Genomic DNA, 17,479 nt, shown 5'->3' with positions numbered 1-17,479 from the left:
CTCGATAAGAGACCCCAGGGGAGTCAAGGCGGATAGATGCCCTGGGGCGAAAGGATCGACTCTGACACACACGAAAGCCCATTTGTGTTTAGAGCTGCCCCTCTCCGTAGGGCGATCTTGAGGTCCTCCTCCCTTGTTGAAGCCGAGGAGCCGGAGCGCGGCGGCGATGCCTGGGGGATAACCGTGGCGCTGCATGGTGCACCGGGTAGGCACTTGCCTTATTTCACACCGCATGCCCGGAGGTTGGATGAGGGCGGGAAGACGAGACACATGCCGGGGCTACGAAGTCCCATCGCCGCCCTTGTGATAGGGCATTGCAGGCATCGACGATCCACGAAATCCAATATGCCAACGCTGGATGGCAAGCACCCCTGCTCATGTAAGCCTCTCAGAGTCATCCCCTAGGCATACTTGCGTATGCGTATGCATATGCGTGCGTGTGTGTGCGTGAGCGGTCGTGAGATGCCGTGTCGTCCCCGGCTTCGGTCTCGAGACGATCACCATCGTTATGAGGGGTCGGAGAAACATGGAGCCGATGAACTAAGCTCCGAGCGCCTTAGGGGACGGTCGTCTTGTGGCTCCTTGGGCCTTTCTGGCGGTGTCTTGGGGAGAGGAAGTGACAGCTCATGAGGCGAAGGATGTCCATCTCCTTAGCACCACATTGAGCTGAGCCACAAGTCGTTCTGTCGTGGTAGTCCAACTGGCATCCTATACTATGAACAGGTGCCGCCAGCTGAGAGCCGTTTCCGTGTAACCAACTGCCATCCCCTGGCCCAGGGCACCGACTTCTTGCTTACGTATTCGTACCCATGTTCCGTCAGGTACGCCGTACGGATACAGATAGCGGCTGTAAGAAAAGGCATTTGGCATGGTACTTGCATGTTGTGCTAACCTTCATTGGAAGTTGCCTCTCATCTCAGCAGTAACTCGCCTTATTTGCGGCCGTGGAGTTTTCTTCTGGTCGCACCCAAGAATGACCACACGCACAAATCGAAATGGCATGTCTCTTTCTGGGCCGACCCCCCATGTCTCTCCCTGTGAGACAAGTTCAGAGGATGTCTTTGGGGAGGGAAATGGAGCCTGGAATGGGGTTTCCAGCTCTGCAATTGGCGCGCAGCGAGCTCCGAACCGGTCCTATTCGTGTCATGCGCCTAGTGCGGTACCGACTGAGACAAGGGACATTTCAGCCACGCCTTGAAGACGCAGAAGCCGGCACGACTGGTATCTCGCTCCAGGTGCTCTCTGGGCCGAGTTGGGCTAAACAAGCTGGAGCCTACAAGGACCAGGGAACAGGTCTGCGGCTTGATCCGCGTCCGGGCTCGTCCTCCCTACACCTACAACCTCGACTGCGGCGGGTTATTCCATGCCCTGCCCTGCCGGTTTGTAGGTGTAACCCTACAAATGCGGATTTGAGGCCAGCCACCACGCCCTTGCGCTGAATGCCATGCCTCACACATCCAGATCATGGCACCTGCAATCTGAAATCTGTACGGATACCTACTCTGCTGGGCCAACTGCCGGCGAAGGAGTCCCAAATGTGGGATGCCGACTGCTTTCTTTTTGGTTTCGCCTCATTTGGCCATGATTGCTGCTCCCTGTATTTTCCATCGCAAATGTCACTACCGGGCTACCATCCATGTATGGGTCTGGACGACGTCGTTGGCGCAGGGTCGGCCAACCCATTGCCGCGCCTCTCTGCCACCCTTTGCCCCCAACCGACTCGAAATCGACACGAGATCGGTCGATTCCCAGCCCGTGACTAGGCACTCTGGCACACGGACCGAAATGCAAATGCATGGCCAGGCAGCACCCGTCACGGCCACCTGCGCTGCATTCGCCAGCACCAGCTACGCCAACCAAGTGGCCGGCGGCAGCAGCCCAAGTCCGGACATATTAGGGCATGATAACCCAGTAAGCAGAAGCAGACTGCTCCATCCCCATGCTCTCCTCCCCCGGTCTGCTTCGTGGACCGTACACACGCACTGCCTTGCCCTTACATGCTATAATGTGCGTTTCGTGTAGTAGTGTAGGGAAGCTAGCTGCCTTGCCTGCACAGCTGAGGGGGAGGGGCCACTCCCGCGCCCCCGAGCAATACGCTAGGTAGATGGCCACTGACTGATCCACCTACGGCCACCTACATCCCCTCGGATAAACACCTACTCGGCAGGGCGAGCAGCGTACTGTTTGCTCTGATTGTGATGGCGCAATCGGCTTTTTGGCCCTACCGCCTAGCCGCCTTCCTGATGGCGCGAGGGTTGGAAAGTTAGACGACGAAAGCTGTCGATAGGGCGACACAAAGGAAGGTAGATCCTGGAGGGTGGGCAGAAGGGAGGGGGGTTCAGAAAGCCGATTGCAGTCTCCGGAGGCGTCGGGCGTGGCGGCCATATCGTCGGAGCACTTGGCGAGCCAGCTTCTATACTAGGTAACTAGGTAGTCTCAAGACTCCCCCGCGTCGCATTCGATTCCTTAGATTACCACCTGGATGACGATGCCTCGCCCATGTCCCGCCTTTCTTCTCCGCCGTACGTTCCACAGCTGCCGTTCCGTTCCCGCTGATAAAAAAAATAAAATAAAAAATAAACCCCGATCAAGATACCAGGATTAGGCATTGCAGTCCCTCCGCCCCCAGTCCTGGCACAACTACAACCAGTCCCCAGCGCACACCATGCGGGTCCGTCCGGCCGAATGCCAGATTTGGACCTGGTTGTGCAAGTCAAGCCAGGGAAGGCAGCAGACGGGAGGCCATCACATACGGGATACTGCAGCAACCCAGATCATGTGTCCGGCTCGGAAAAGGGAAAGGGAATATAAAAAAGCGAGACCTCTTTGGTCCCTGGCGCGGGGGTGTCACATAAATGATGGCCATGCAGAGTTGCTCCAGAAAATCGCAAACCCCCAATCCACACGGGATTCTCGGCGAAAGCGCCGAATATCGCTCCGTGTGTCATCGAATAGCGGCGGCTTAGTCTACCTACGTGCGTACCTCGTTCATTGCGGACGAGGAGCTTCACTTGTCTCTCGGTTGGCATCATCCGGGATTCGTCTTAGCAACGTTGCTTCGCCTGGCCTTGGTAATGGACTGGGGCCGTCTGCCTCTGCAGCAACCCCTCGTACCAATGCCCGCTTCATTCCTTCTGCGCGTGGGGTTGATCAAAGACATGGGCCCTGGAGAGGGGGGCCTGGCGAACACACTGGACGCGCCGCCTTTTGGGTTGGGCATGTTCGGCTCGCGCGACTGTGCTGTCTGGTGTCCTATTCCGACCGTCCCTCTCTCCAGGATCGCTGCGACAGAACCAGCAGCCCGGGCGGAGGCGTCCAAGGGCCGAGGCGCACGCCCTGATTTCAGACACTGTCGATCTAGTTGATGCTAGTCAATGGCACCGTGATGGGGAGGGCAGAGAAACAAAGCCATATAGACCGAGAGAGACAACAAGCAAGGGAGAAACGGGCCAACAATGTTAGTCGGTGACGGTCGGCACACAGTCAAATTGGGTCGACAGCACAGCACGCGGCCATTGCCGTTAACCAAACCCTTTTCACCCTCCCTGCCCCCGGCCACTACTGATCTGTGGGAAGGCAAGCTTCAGACCACATCATTGCTTATTGCTCTTCTGGGCCACACCCACCCCCGACCCAATTCGCAATCCTACTTCCCTGATTCCTTCACGAATTGCATCCTTCCGTCTTTCGTCTTGCGCCCATCTTCTCCAGAGCCCCGTCCCCGCCAGCGTCCCCTCGGACTCGCCTTCTCAATCACACTCTCCTCCGGCCGCCAGCCCTTCTCACGTCTTGCCAGCTTGATTGCGAGTGCCAGCACGACATCTTCTCTCCCGTTTCCCACAAGCTAACAGGCGTAAGACGACGTTTGTTCAGGCATTGACCAACTTGGCCACTTATCCCATCCATCGCCTTGACCTCATCCAGTCGCTTATGACCGACCAAGAGTTACCCGGCTCATTGCAGGTGTCTTGTGTGTTACTCGAAGCAAACACCCGTCGGTTGCAGGCCGTCAACAACCACTGCCTGCTTATCCGTGTCACTTGAGGTGTGCCCTTAAATTTTTTTATAGCCCTGCCTCGACAGATCTTGGTCATAGTCGTCCGACTTTTGCAGTTCCTGCAGTCCTTGCCCTCAAAGCTGCTTCTCCACGAGCACACGCCATCCTGTACCCGTGCGGGTTTTCCAGGAGGGGAGCTCAGTGGTTTTTGGTGCACCGAGTCCGTCTCGTCCAGGCCTCCGCCCTCGACCGTCCGCCACCACCCACTGGCTTCGCGGGTCTATAGCAGGCCCGAACCGGCACAATTTCTTCCCAACTCCGCATTCAGTCCATACTCTCTCCCTCATCGGAGTCTGATGACGCCCAGACAGCGTCCTCAAATCACACTACGCCAAGGAGGAGATTTCAAGAAATATTCTCGCCCTCGGAGAGCATTTCCGTGCTCGCCGCTGTAGCGGAGCCCCCGGATAGGCAACTTCCGGCCGGCGCCGGGGCTAGGTCCAGCATTTCTGCCGTGCCCGACGATGACGAGTCGAAGCCCGTGTTAGCGGGCGGCTCGAGCTCCAAGAGGCCCTCGAGAGCCATGCGGCCTCCGATGAGGTCCAGCATAGCGTGCCTAAGGTGTAGAAGGTCCAAGATCAAATGCGACAATGACAACACTGGATCGCCTTGCGACACATGCATCAAGGCAGGCCACAAGTGTGAATTCCCGGACCCCACGCTTTTACCAGCCAAGCGACCAGAGCCACAAACGGCACCAAAGCAGGAAAGGGACGCCGGCCATGACCGAAAACGCGTCAAGAAGCTCGAGGATGCCGCCTACTCCGATGGTCGTACAGGCACCGTATATGCCCAGGAGGTGCTCGCGGCACCATACCTCACTGTAGACTTGTGGCATCAACTTTTCGACATCTATAAGCTGCACTTTGCCACCGAGCTCCCTTTTCTACATCTCCCGACCCTCAAAGGTATCATCCACGACAAGGATGCAAAGAAGCCGACGGCGGAGACGAACCTGGTCCTCTTAGGCATTTTGGCCCTCACAGCGAGATTTCAGCCCGAGCTAGTCAAATATGTTGCGCATATAACATACGACAAGGTGGCGGGCCCGAAATCCCGTGGTGCCCTGCCTAGGCCGGAACCTTCAATGGCATCCGAGTACTTTGCGAACGCCCTCACGAAAGCACTGGGACACCTGGAATCGGCCTTGACCTCGGCCACCGTCGTTCGCGTCCAGGCTTTCCTTATGCTTGGCTTGTATAAATGGAGCCAGCCCAACGGCGGTCTGGCTGCATGGATGTACGTTGGTGTAGCCATACGCATGGCTCAAGGCTTGAAGCTGGGGTTCGGCGACAAGCCCTCGCGTGGAAGGAAGACGTTGGTCCCGTCTCCCCGATTCCATAAATCGGCGCAGGTACCCTCGGATAAGTGGAAGGACCAGGAGATCAGACGACGCACCATGTTCAGCTGCCTGATACTCGATCGACTTTTGTCCTGCGGGTCCGACCGAGTTTCCATGGTTCGATCCGAGGACTTGCAGATTCAGCTGCCCTGCACCGAACAAGCCTTTGATCTTGGCCGCGTGGTTTACACCGGGTTTCTGCGACAATTGGAACAAGAGATGGACCAACCCATCGATGACAGCGTCCTCAGCCGATTCGTACAACTGGCCGACTTTTGGGGGGACATCACGAAGTACAGTTTTGCAGGCGGTCGCCATACGGAGGTACATCCGCCGTGGGAAGGGGAATCGACTTTTTTCCAACTGAACAGGAAGGTGGAAGAATTTTATGCACACCTGCCAGAAGAATTCACGTGGTCCAGCTCAAACTTCTGGAAGCACGACAACAGCATGTACGTGTCCCTGCACATGCTCGGCGCTCTCTGCCGTATCATGCTGCACCGCGAATACATCCCCTTTATCGCCTTGAAATGCCAGCAGCCCGTTGGCCCCCTGGACGAACCCGTCTTTGACCCTGCTGTTGTTCCTGATTGTTTCTGGGAGCGGAGTGCAGAGCAGGTCTTCAAGGCCGGAAGAGAGATCACTGACCTCATCTCGACGTGTCGAGACAAACTCCCTCACTCCTCGTTGGTCATCTTTGCGATCTGGCAAGCCGCCTTTGTCGGAATATACGCACGGCACTATCCACACATGGACACCGCGAATCACATGGTTAGCGAAGAAGAGATCCAAGAGCGGGCTTCAGGAACAATATCTGATATCACACAGACGGGAAACACGGGCGTCGCCTTCCAGGCCCTGAGCAAGGTTTCCCCTTACTTCGGCATGGCCTCCAACTACGTCACGTATTTCAGGGACATGGACCAGTACTTCGCCAAGGTTTTTTTCGACTACACCCATCGAGGACCGAGGAAAAATTCAGACGGGCCGTTGAGCATTCGGTTGAGCGGGGGCGGCGGCGGGCTTGAAGAATGGAGGGTCAAGGCCGACAAGATCACCAGCAACGGCATCATCATGGACGAGGATCGGCCGACGCCTTACGACGGCTCCGATGGATCGCGCGCCAGCACCCTGGAGAGGAGCTCTTCTTTGGGCCCCGAGTACTCAAACATCAGCACGAATGGCCTAGACAGTAGAAGGGAGTCTCGCCAAGCGTCTTCTTTCACCGCCATCAATGCCGGCTCGTTCAACCAGCAAGCTGGCTTAGAGGCGATGCCGCATCAATCCCCGACGCAGGGCTTCCCGACGACCCCAAAAACCGTGGCCAACGAGGTCATGATGACGGGAGTCGGCGCGGAAACCGCCAGCATCGATTCGTACGTACAGCAAAACCAAGGCCAGCGGCTGGGCAATATGCTCGAGGATATCCAAGAGTTTAGCACTGGGGGGATGGTATGCGAGCCCAGCATCGGGGATTGGGATATGCTCAAGCCACCATTCTATACGCAGATGTCTAGCGGCAACGATTTGCGCCAGCTCAGTGACGGCTATACGTGAGCCGAGCGAGCGTCGACGAGTTCCGGCGTATATTAGCAGATGGATGACGGCGGAGCTGGTGGAATCGTATAGGCGCGAACGTGCAGTCGTGCGACATCTGGGTGGGACCATGAGGGTGCTATTTTCTTTCGACTATTTGCCACGAAGCTACAGACCAACCCTGCCTTTTAATACCTGATAACCGGGAGAGGCCGGCCTGGTCTAGTCACTACGAGACGGATTGAATACAACCGGGTGCCCTTTGGCACCATATTGATGAGCAAGGACCGTATCGTTTGCCTAAAAATCCAGCATGAAAAAGGAGGGGTGCCTGGAAATTCATGTGGTGTTCAACTTTGCGTGTGCAAGGGGGTTTGCCAAGAGGCTACATCCGCCTTCTCACACTCAAGCCTCGTGGCTTCCTCGTGGCTCCGCTCGTTGGCCGCAGTCACGTGAAAAAGATCAGCATTTCGGGATCTGAATGTTTCGGTATTTGAACAATGTCTTGGGTCTCTGGAATGTTGTCTTTCCGAGCTCGTTAGCGTGCTTGCGAGTCTTTTTATATTTTCAAACCCCCCCCCCCCCCCCCTCCACGGCGTGGTGACGGGAAGTACCGGCTCCAGGGCGAATGAACTATTCGAAGGCGGCTGTGGCTAGCCCCTTTCTCTCCCGGGGGAAACGTGAGGCAGGCAGGCACTGCATCCCTCTGCGTTGCACAGATTCGCAAATTTGCGGATGCCATATTCCCATCATGTCGTCCGTGTTGTCACGCTAAATCCCCAAGTCAGCCTTGCGCGGAGGGGTTCCGCCCCGTAAGGTGCCCGGGGACCGAAGCGGATGACATTCGGAACCGGCGCGGCGCGGCGCGGGGTTGTGTTGGGCTGGGTTGCAGCATTGGCCGGCGGCAGCTCCGAGGACAACACAAGCGACCAATTTTTCTCTTCTTCTTTTTGAAAAGATTGGAGAAAGGTTGGGAAAGCCTCAGATCTAGAAACCTTGCCGTCGTTCAAGTTGATTAAAATAAAGAAGTTCCCAGAATAGAAACAAAGTCGGTCAGCGCCAGCCGCCTAAACAGAAGCAGCAGCAGCAAGCGCTTACAGCAAGCACGGCCACACACTAGTTGGTCCGGGTGGAGAAGAAGAGGAGCGAGGCCCCAGGGCTGAAGACCGGGGAGGGGCAGTAAACAAGCCCAAATAAACACGCCCAGCAAGAGCTTTGCGGCAGTGAACTTGGTCGCCTACTGCAAAAACCGCCAACTCGCAAGCCGGGGTTCCCAGGACCGAGCGCAATAAGCTTACCTTGTTAGCGCGATCCCTCGAAGGCTGGAGTGTCCCCCTGCCTCTCTTGCACCCCCGGCCAACGCTCACCCCATCAAAAAAACCTCTTTGGCTCTATCAGGGGGGGGCCGCTGGCTGAATCATGGATTCCCTGCCACTCGTGGCTTTTGTTAACCGAGCCGCGAACAGGACGTCTCCCCCCGGTACTGCAGGTTTCCCTCAACTCCTGTCCTTGCTGGCCGGCGCTAGCCAAGACTAAACAGCCATGTTGGCGGTTGGCCAGTTGTCAGGCAGACTGCCTGTCAGCCCAAGGGTCCGTCAATAGGCTAGCTCGGAGGCTTTGACTAGGGCCATACTCCTTCGCGCGCTGTTTTTGCAGGAGGTTGAGGCTGAGTGCTCCTACGTCCCTGTCGCTGAAGGAATAGCTCTTCAAGGCTCGTGGTGACGGTTTAGGAGGCGGGCAGTATATGATGAGGGATGTTGCGCTTGATAATGCCGGCTTTGTAAAATATCATTCGCCATTGGGAACCCCTTCAAGAAACCGAGGCATCCTTGAGTCACTCTTGCGGTTGACGAGCTTCCTTCTTTAAGCCCATCTCTTGTGTGTCAACAACATAATGAAGGCATCGCTTGCTGTCTCCGCGGCGGCTCTCGCAGCCACCGCGTTGGCCATGGCTTCGAACCACAACATGCAGATGCCAAGGCCATCTCCTTTCCAGAAGATCGGAGGTCTCAAGCCTCGCAGTCACTCTAACCCAGAGGTCTTGGGTAATAGCACATTCGACCAGTTGCTCGACCACACGAACCCGTCCAAGGGCACCTTCAAGCAGCGTTATTGGTGGAATGCCGAGCACTGGGGTGGCCCAGGCTACCCTGTTTTCATGATGAACAGTGGCGAGGGAGATGCCAGCACTTTGACCGGCTACCTGGATAATGGGACATTGACAAACCTGTATGCCGAGACCTATCAGGGAGCAATCATTCTATTTGAGCGTGAGTTTAGCCGCGTTGTACACGTGCCTTGATGAAGCGCCTAGAACTAACAGTCAACTCGCAAAGACCGTTATTACGGCGAATCTTTCCCCTTCAAGACTTCGACTGCCGACACACTGCAGTACCTTACTGTACCACAAGCAATTTACGACAACACTTACTTTGCCGAAACCGTCGAGCTGCCGTTTGACACGACGCACGGCGGCAACGCAGACAGGTCTCCTTGGGTATTGATTGGTGGCAGCTATCCCGGCGCTCTCGCGGCGTGGACCTCGGTCATTGCCCCCGGCACCTTTGCCGCCTACCATGCCAGTTCTGCCGTCGTCGAGGCCATTGAAGACTTTTGGCAGTTCTTCACCCCCATCGAGCAGGCCCTGCCGCGGAACTGCTCGGCCGACGTCAAACTCGTCATCAAGCAAGTGGATGCCGTGCTAGACAACGGTACTGCGCAAGAGGTCGCCGCGATGAAGAAGGAATTCGGCCTGGAAACGCTCGAAGATAATGGCGACTTTGCGTACTATCTGTACCAGCCCCTCATCGAATGGGCTAGAAACGAGACCAAGGTCTACAGGTTCTGTGACTGGATCGAAACGAGTGCCAACGACGGCAAAGTTGTCAAGGGCGCCGAGAAGTCGGGCGTTGGGTTGAAGTCCGCGTGGGAAGGGTACACGAGCTGGATGCAATACAGCTACAACGAGACGTGCTACAAAGGAACATGTGCTTGGAACGCCGACGTGGAGGAATACAACCAACCGAATGACTTGGGTACCCACCGCAGTTGGCTCTGGCAGCTGTGCAACGAGCCCTTTGGCTGGTGGCATGTCGGACCGCCAAAGTCGGACGGCAGCAATATTGTATCATCGCACGTGCGACCAGAGCATCGCCAGCGCCAGTGCGACCTCAGCTTCCCCCAAACCTTTGGCTACAAGCCGGCCATCTCGGAAGGGTTTACTGCGGCCATGTTCAATGGCTGGACGGGCGGATGGGACGCCACCTTCGAGAACGTCCTTTTCTGCGACGGCGAGTTCGATCCCTGGAGGTCTGCGACGATGAGCTCTGATTACCGTCCTGGAGGGCCGTCCAAGAGCACCGAAAAGGCTCCCCGCTTCGTGGTGAAGGGGGGAAATCATATCCCGGACTTTGACCTCAGCAACCACGAGGAGAACGCCGAGGTCGTCGAAAAGGAAGTGGAGATCATGGGCAAGTGGTTGAAGAACTGGAAGCCAAAGAATGCTTCTTAGACGCCTTAGACAGTCTGGGATTGTGGATGATTCGGATGATTGATGAATTTGCATTGGGTGGAGTTTGGACCGGTTTGGTAGTCAGGGTTATATCCATGGATATTGATTGAAGGCATAGTGATTTCGGCGATACCTTTTGTATGCCGTAGGGCATCAGTTATGGAAAGACAACATATATTGACTCAAAAAATTGTGTCCATTGTCCAACGACCGGACGTTGATTGCTTTGGTTGTGGCCGCGCCTCGCCAAGGATCGTGGAAGGCGTGAAGTTCGTCGGCTGGCCCGGATGAGAAAACAAAACTCATGTAGACACCCGGAGGCTTCGCTTCGCTCTAGGTGCCGAGTGTTGGTTGGTCTTCGGGTGGGATAGATTCATACTTGACGTCAAAACGCCATTTGATGATTATATCCATCTTCGAAAACACGGCAGAAAGCCGATGATCTGGCCATCCAGGAGATGTACAAAGGGCGACGGTTGTGACTGCCTCCCAAAAGGTTGTTCATCGCTAGTGGTGGTTTTTCCTTCCCGGTGCCATCCCGGCAAGTCCTTTGCAAATCGTGCCTTCCTTCCATCAGTCCTGATTAAGACACGGCTCAGACAGTGCCGGGGACGGTGCCGACCAGCTGCCTTACGGTCCCACATGTTTCTTCGGGTCGGATGCAAAATGAACAGTGTTTACCTGTGATTATCAATAACTCTAGAGTATGCTGCGCAAACATACCCACTTGTGAGTCATTCTGCCGGCGGCTTGATACTCCCTGTCGTACTAACTCAGCAGCAGTAGTTCTGTACTTTGGAGCTTCCAAATAACGGGAACGAGTACGAGAACGGCTGACGGCGACGGCGAAGGCATCGTGGCGGGCCTCTAAAGCCCAGCTGTCGGATGCGGACCAGTTCTTATCTATCCCCGACAAGCCGAAAATTAGCCCCGGCGCCCACTTCGGACTGGTTACCTTGCCGTTCTCAAACCGGCCGAGTGATCTTCAGAGACAACTGATAAGCTTATCAGGCTGGGGGATCAAGCTCGCGCCTTTGGGAGGGATGGCCAGGCCTCAGGTCACGGGAACTCTCCCGCCTGTGGGCTTATGCAAGGAACAAGTGATTCAGATGGCCACCCGCGAACTAGAGGTTGCCGCCCCGTGCAAACCTGGCGGTCTACCAAGGACCATTATCAATACATGCCGGGTTTGCTCACCCCGTCTTGACCGAGCCTTACCGAAGATACCGGGACCCACTTTGAGCATCCTCCGATGCACACCGACATCCCGGCCAGCTGGCCAGCTCGCGGCGAGTGACAGCCAATTACCACCACATGTCATTTTAGGGATCTGAGCGTCAATATCTCCGATGTCTACGTGTAGTAATTCCAGCCGTTGTCGGAAAATACGGCAATGCAAAAAATCCTCCGTTGTCTGTTTCGAGCAAAAAGTCTACCAGGGTTTGGCATGATGGTAACATTGACGCGAAAACTTCCCTGCACCCGAGCATCATGTCATGCGTAAATCGCGCTCTGGCACCCATGGAGCTGCCTTTTCGATACCCTGACTTCCGCCTCGCAGCATAGCATTGTCATAACCGCGGGCTGCAACGGCTCCTTGGCCAATCGACATGCCCTGGTGGTAACTCAATTGGATCGGTGCCTGGCTTACCCCGCCCTCGTGTGGAATCTTTGTTGGCGGGTTCACCATTGAGAATATTGCCTCGGCGCAGCAATGCCTTTGCTCTGATGCCCCATCAGAGAAATACATGACGTCGACATACTCTCACCCACACGCACAATGACCCGCCGTGTCCGAGGTATTGGTCATCCAGTGGGCTGAGGTTCACCAAGATCCCGTCCTAGAAATGCTTGGAAAGTCCTTGCTGTCGCACCCTGTTGCTCGGCCTCAACCCCGCAAGGTTCAAGGACGCCTGCAGCTAAATTGGGCCGGGGGATGCAGCCTTTTCGCCGATCTCGAAGCCTAGACTATCAGGCGCATCTTCTCTTGGACATCATTCCGCACCCACTCCCTGCGAGCTGACTAGCTCCTGGCGGGGAGCTACACCACAAGCTATGGCAAGCTAAGTGGTCCAGCTTAGCTGGCAAGCAGCCTAACTCTGCAGTCAGCTTTGCCATTTCCCGCCTTACAAAGCTGCGTCGTTGAACTTGGTGACTTCAAAGAATCTCGACATGCCAAACATTGGGCCGTGCCTGCTGTCACGTTCTGAACGTCATGCGTCTCTTGAGTCGGGACGTGGAAAACTCTGCAGAGTCTTTATGGGGTTCGTTCTCTAGGCCGTGACGATGCAGTCATGGTTACGGCCTACTGATGTGTTTGTACCCGGTATTCCTGGCAACTTACCTGACACGCTTGGTGATTGTCGCTTCTGAACCTCGCAAGGATTTTAGACATGCTTCTCCTTGGCTATTTCGGACGTTTGAGCAGTCGCTACATTTTCAAGGCCTTCAATGAGCTTACCCCCTCCCGCGCGGAAGGGCGCAGCAACGGCCGCTTCCAACATTCCAGGTACGACTACTATGTCGAATCCGGTGATCCGTGTGTTAAGCTCTGGCAATGATAGCGTGGCTGCCCCCCCGGTGGGGCGTGGGATACGCCTCAGATGACGTCCGCTGATTTGTTCAACTGCAAACCCTCTCCCACTCTCTGTCCAGGATGAGGCTGTCACACTCCTCTCCTATCTGCACGTTATGACAAAAGGAATTATAGTGACTGGCACGAGGCCCACGGTGCCGGGTTACCTCTAGTGTACTTCCGAACTCAGCACTCCCGTGGTGGGCGTTTCCCTCGACCGGTCAGTACCCCATGCGTACACCTGCTCCATCTGGCTGCCAATGTCCCCGAAATGCGTCTCAGCTCCATTCAGGTCGCTGCACAGCAGACCAGCAAGGCAAACCACGGCCCGCTCGAGTCACTCATCCCATTGTCTGACAATCCACTACGGTACACGTCTCTGACCAGCCCTATTGCTAGCATGGCAACACCAACAGGTATCGCCGCATGCTTTGCCGGCGCCTCCGCCGGCCTGGGAGACCCAGGTACCTTTGTCGTGGTGGCTATAAACCATAGGTACCCTTCTATTCGTCTCGTCCTGGACACACGTTGCTTTGCACATGCTACTTTCGACCTTCCTCGTATAACATTGACCTTTGTTCCATTCACTTGTACCAGATCCGTATTCAAACTCTCAAGCGCTTGTCTTCTGCAAATCCCAAAGTACCTGTCACGATGGGCTCCATTGCTGTCTCCGAGGACAGTTTTCCTCGCGCTGACTTCAAGACGGCCAAACAGCAGGCACTGCAGCCGGCCGCCAGACATGGACTTGACATCATCGACATTCAACGTGTTGCGGTTGAAACAAACTTGAAGGACGACATCATTTCCATGTGGAACCCCACAAACGGACCCCGGAGGCTGCCAACCCTGCTTCTCTACAATGAACGGGGCCTGCAGCTGTTCGAGGATGTACGCGCTTGCACGAGTCTCATCAGTTCAGCCACATCTTGCGTGATCGCCACTAACACTTCTTCAGATTACATATCTAGACGAGTACTACCTGACCAACAACGAGATCAAAGTCCTCGAGAAAAGCTCGGCGGAGATCGCGCAGAACATCCCATCGGAGTCAATGGTCATTGAGCTGGGAAGTGGGTCTGTGGTTTTCTACTGAATGTTGACTCGCCTGGGATGATTCTAACCTTTCTTAAAGCAACCTTCGCAAAGTTTGTCTGCTGTTACAAGCATTTGAGAACGCCGGCAAGAACATCGACTACTACGCACTTGACCTGTCGCGGAAGGAACTGGAGCGCACCTTGGCACAAGTGCCCGAGTTCCATCATGTCAGATGCCACGGTCTTTGGGGCACCTACGACGATGGGCGGGAATGGCTCAAGCAGTCAGCGAATCTGGCTCGAACAAAGTGCATCTTGAGCTTGGGCTCAAGCATTGGTTCGTGAATCCGGGTTGGCGTCGCTCTTCTTGGGACAGTTTCTAACGGAATTATACAGGAAACTTTGAACGCTACGATGCGGCTGGCTTCCTCAAGCACTTCAGCGATGTTCTTACGCAGTCGGATACTATGCTGATTGGGTTGGACAGATGCAGCGACCCAGCCAAAGTCTAGTAAGTATTGGATGCTGTCGTGTGAACGTTTAACTTGACTAATTGGACCTACAGCCACGCATATAACGGTATTTGCTCCACAAAGTGATGCTTGATGGCGCAGCCAGCTAACAATTACAAATGCAGACAAGAAAGGAGTCACCCACGAGTAAGCGACAATGATATTCCAAGCTAATGAACTCAACTGATCTCGACCCAGATTCATCCTCAACGGCCTCGCCAATGCCAATGAGATCCTTGGAGAAGAGGCCTTCAAACTTAAGGACTGGGAGGTCATTGGCGAGTATGTGTATGACGATGAAGGCGGACGCCATCAGGCCTTTTACTCGCCCGTCCGAGACACATATGTTATGGGAACTCTCGTGAAGCAACACGAGCGCATTCAGGTGGAACAAAGCCTAAAGTACTCCCAAAAGGGAGCCGAGAACCTGTGGAATATGGCTGGCTTGATCGAGACTGCCTGCTGGACCAAGGGCAATGAACATGGTGAGTGGACCAACTCCTTTGTGTACAACATCAGGGAACTAGAGCCGATGGTGGCCCACCCTTACGGGACATGTTCTGCATGGCATAAGCCTCCCCCGCGTTTGACTGGCGACGTGGAGCCAATTGCCCAAATAGTTGATGTGCAGTGTTGGATCGTAAGACATCGGATACAACTGGTCCCGAGGTGATCATATGACTGGATCTCCAAGACTATATTTGGGGGATACCGCTCACAACATGATGGGTGTCCAGTTCCTTTTCCAACGACTGACTTGTATGCAGGACTTCACATGATTTCGAAGAGAAAAATGCCTTTCAGTCTCCTCCCCGACCTTTACGCTTCCACACCTTGCCCTTCCCTGGACGACTGGAAAGCATTGTGGACGGCTTGGGATACTGTCACGCAACAAATGCTTCCTAGGGAAGAATTACTGGACAAGCCAATCAAACTTCGCAATGCCTGCATCTTCTACCTGGGCCACATCCCGGGCTTCCTCGATATCCAGTTGACCAAGACAACCAAGAAGCCTCCCACCGAGCCAGCACACTTCCAATCGATGTTTGAGAGAGGCATTGACCCTGATGTCGACAACCCGGAGAAGTGCCACTCTCATTCCGAAATCCCTGACGAATGGCCTTCTGTTGAACAGATCCTCGCATATCAACAGCGTGTCCGGTCGAGACTCCAGGATCAGTACAAGAGTGGGATCCACAAGATCCCCAGATCTGTTGCTCAAGGAATCTGGGTAGGGTTCGAACATGAGATCATGCACATGGAGACTCTGCTTTACATGATGCTCCAGAGTGACAAGACGCTACCACCACCTGAAGTCGAGCGGCCAGACTTCAAGCGCCTAGCGGACAAGGCTCGCCATTCAAGAGTTCCCAATGAGTGGCACGATGTTCCAGCCCAGTCCATCACGATCGGCATGGACGAGCCTGATCTGAACGCCGGCGTTGACGGATATTTTGGGTGGTAAGTGTAGACGCCATTGGTTTATACGTGAAAAATAGAAACTAATTTGATTAGGGATAACGAGAGGCCTTCAAGAAAGACCGAGGTCCGTGCATTCCAGGCCAAGGGAAGACCCATTACAAACGAAGAGGTAACCAAGAAGCCCTCTCTGGAGAAAGTAGAGCATATGCTAATTTGAAAAGTACGCAAAATACATGTTTGAAAACCACATCCACAAGGTCCCTGCGTCATGGGCAGACGTTCATGCTGCAGAGTCTGAATCCAAGGGAAATGTTGATGCCAACGGTCAAGTACATCTCACCAATGGGCATCCTAACGGGCACACCAACGGGCACACCAACAGGAACGCCAACGGGAACGCCAATGGGCAGACAAATGGCCATGTCAATGGCCATACTAATGGCGTAACCAACGGTCAAGTGAATGGTCACCACAACGGGGAGAGTACTCTCCCCGAGTCGTTCCTCGAAGGCATAGCTGTCCGCACAGTTTACGGTCTGGTACCGCTGAAGTATGCCTTGGACTGGCCTATTTTCGCCTCCTACGATGAGCTCTCTGGCTGTGCTGCGTGGATGGGCGGTCGGATTCCGAAATTCGAAGAGGCCCGAAGCATCTACACATATGTTCACAGCTTGAAGAAGATGGAGGCTGAACGCACACTTGGAAGAACGGTTCCAGCAGTGAATGGGTAAGCAAAGCAACGTCGGATGGGGTTGTTTCGTTACATTAACGTGTCAAAGGCACCTTTCGAATGACGGAGTCGAGGAGACGCCACCAAAGGCAGCCTCTCTCGAGGCTGAGAAGACTCGATCGCAGCTCTTCGCAGACCTCGATGGTGCCAACGTTGGATTCCAGCATTGGCACCCGGTCCCCGTGACGGCGAACGGCAGCCGTCTTGCGGGACAAGGCGAGCTTGGTGGCGTCTGGGAATGGACCAGCTCGCCCCTTGCTCCGCATGAAGGCTTCGAGCCCATGCCTCTGTACCCCCAATACACAGGTGGGATCTCACTAATACTACCAAGACACATGTGCGAATCTTTGACAACTGACTTTGGAATGAATGCAGCCGACTTCTTCGATGGCAAGCACAACATTGTTCTCGGAGGTTCCTGGTCTACGCACCCACGGGTCGCCGGAAGACGGTCATTGTAGGTCCACTCTTGTCGTAACATCCTGCGTAATAGCTGCTGACAAACTGCAGTGTCAACTGGTACCAGCGCAACTATCCCTTCGCCTGGGTTGGAGCCAGAATTGTGAGGGATATCAACTAGGTGCACGCTTTCACGCCATGACCCTCGACTGCTGTAATTTTATCGACTTTAATCTTTTAAGCAGACCTGGTCCTCATATTTCAACAATTGGCTCAGTCCAGAGAACGACTCAACTCGATTCTCACCATCACGTTGGCTACAAAAAGCAGGAGTGCTAGTTGAAGATGCTAGTTATTG

General features: G+C 54.9%; 3 protein-coding genes across 3 annotated transcripts; all 3 read left to right on the top strand.

Annotated features, from left to right (window-relative positions):
- Positions 1 to 4,580: 4,580 nt before the first annotated feature.
- EsH8_VIII_000490 (transcription factor domain-containing protein) lies at positions 4,581 to 6,956 on the top strand (the record flags this gene model as incomplete). Its single annotated transcript, XM_083269532.1, has 1 exon — positions 4,581 to 6,956. The coding sequence occupies one exon, from the start codon at positions 4,581 to 4,583 to the stop codon at positions 6,954 to 6,956; it is 2,376 nt and encodes a 791-aa protein (XP_083129300.1).
- Positions 6,957 to 8,829: 1,873 nt separating this feature from the next.
- On the top strand, positions 8,830 to 10,446 carry EsH8_VIII_000489 (uncharacterized protein; the record flags this gene model as incomplete). Its single annotated transcript, XM_083269531.1, has 2 exons — positions 8,830 to 9,205; positions 9,272 to 10,446. 2 exons carry the CDS (start codon positions 8,830 to 8,832, stop codon positions 10,444 to 10,446), a joined length of 1,551 nt encoding a protein of 516 aa, XP_083129299.1.
- A 3,229-nt stretch (positions 10,447 to 13,675) lies between these two features.
- EsH8_VIII_000488 (C-type lectin protein) lies at positions 13,676 to 17,302 on the top strand (the record flags this gene model as incomplete). Its single annotated transcript, XM_083269530.1, has 13 exons — positions 13,676 to 13,912; positions 13,980 to 14,098; positions 14,157 to 14,395; positions 14,455 to 14,569; positions 14,624 to 14,637; positions 14,696 to 14,717; positions 14,769 to 15,055; positions 15,338 to 16,031; positions 16,086 to 16,161; positions 16,214 to 16,719; positions 16,772 to 17,028; positions 17,098 to 17,179; positions 17,233 to 17,302. The coding sequence occupies 13 exons, from the start codon at positions 13,676 to 13,678 to the stop codon at positions 17,300 to 17,302; spliced, it is 2,718 nt and encodes a 905-aa protein (XP_083129298.1).
- Between the last annotated feature and the right edge of the window lie 177 nt (positions 17,303 to 17,479).

This window comes from Colletotrichum jinshuiense, chromosome 8 (assembly GCF_051148585.1).
Source record: "Colletotrichum jinshuiense chromosome 8, complete sequence".
NCBI lineage: Eukaryota > Fungi > Ascomycota > Sordariomycetes > Glomerellales > Glomerellaceae > Colletotrichum > Colletotrichum jinshuiense.
This window is presented reverse-complemented; position numbering and strand designations above follow the sequence as displayed.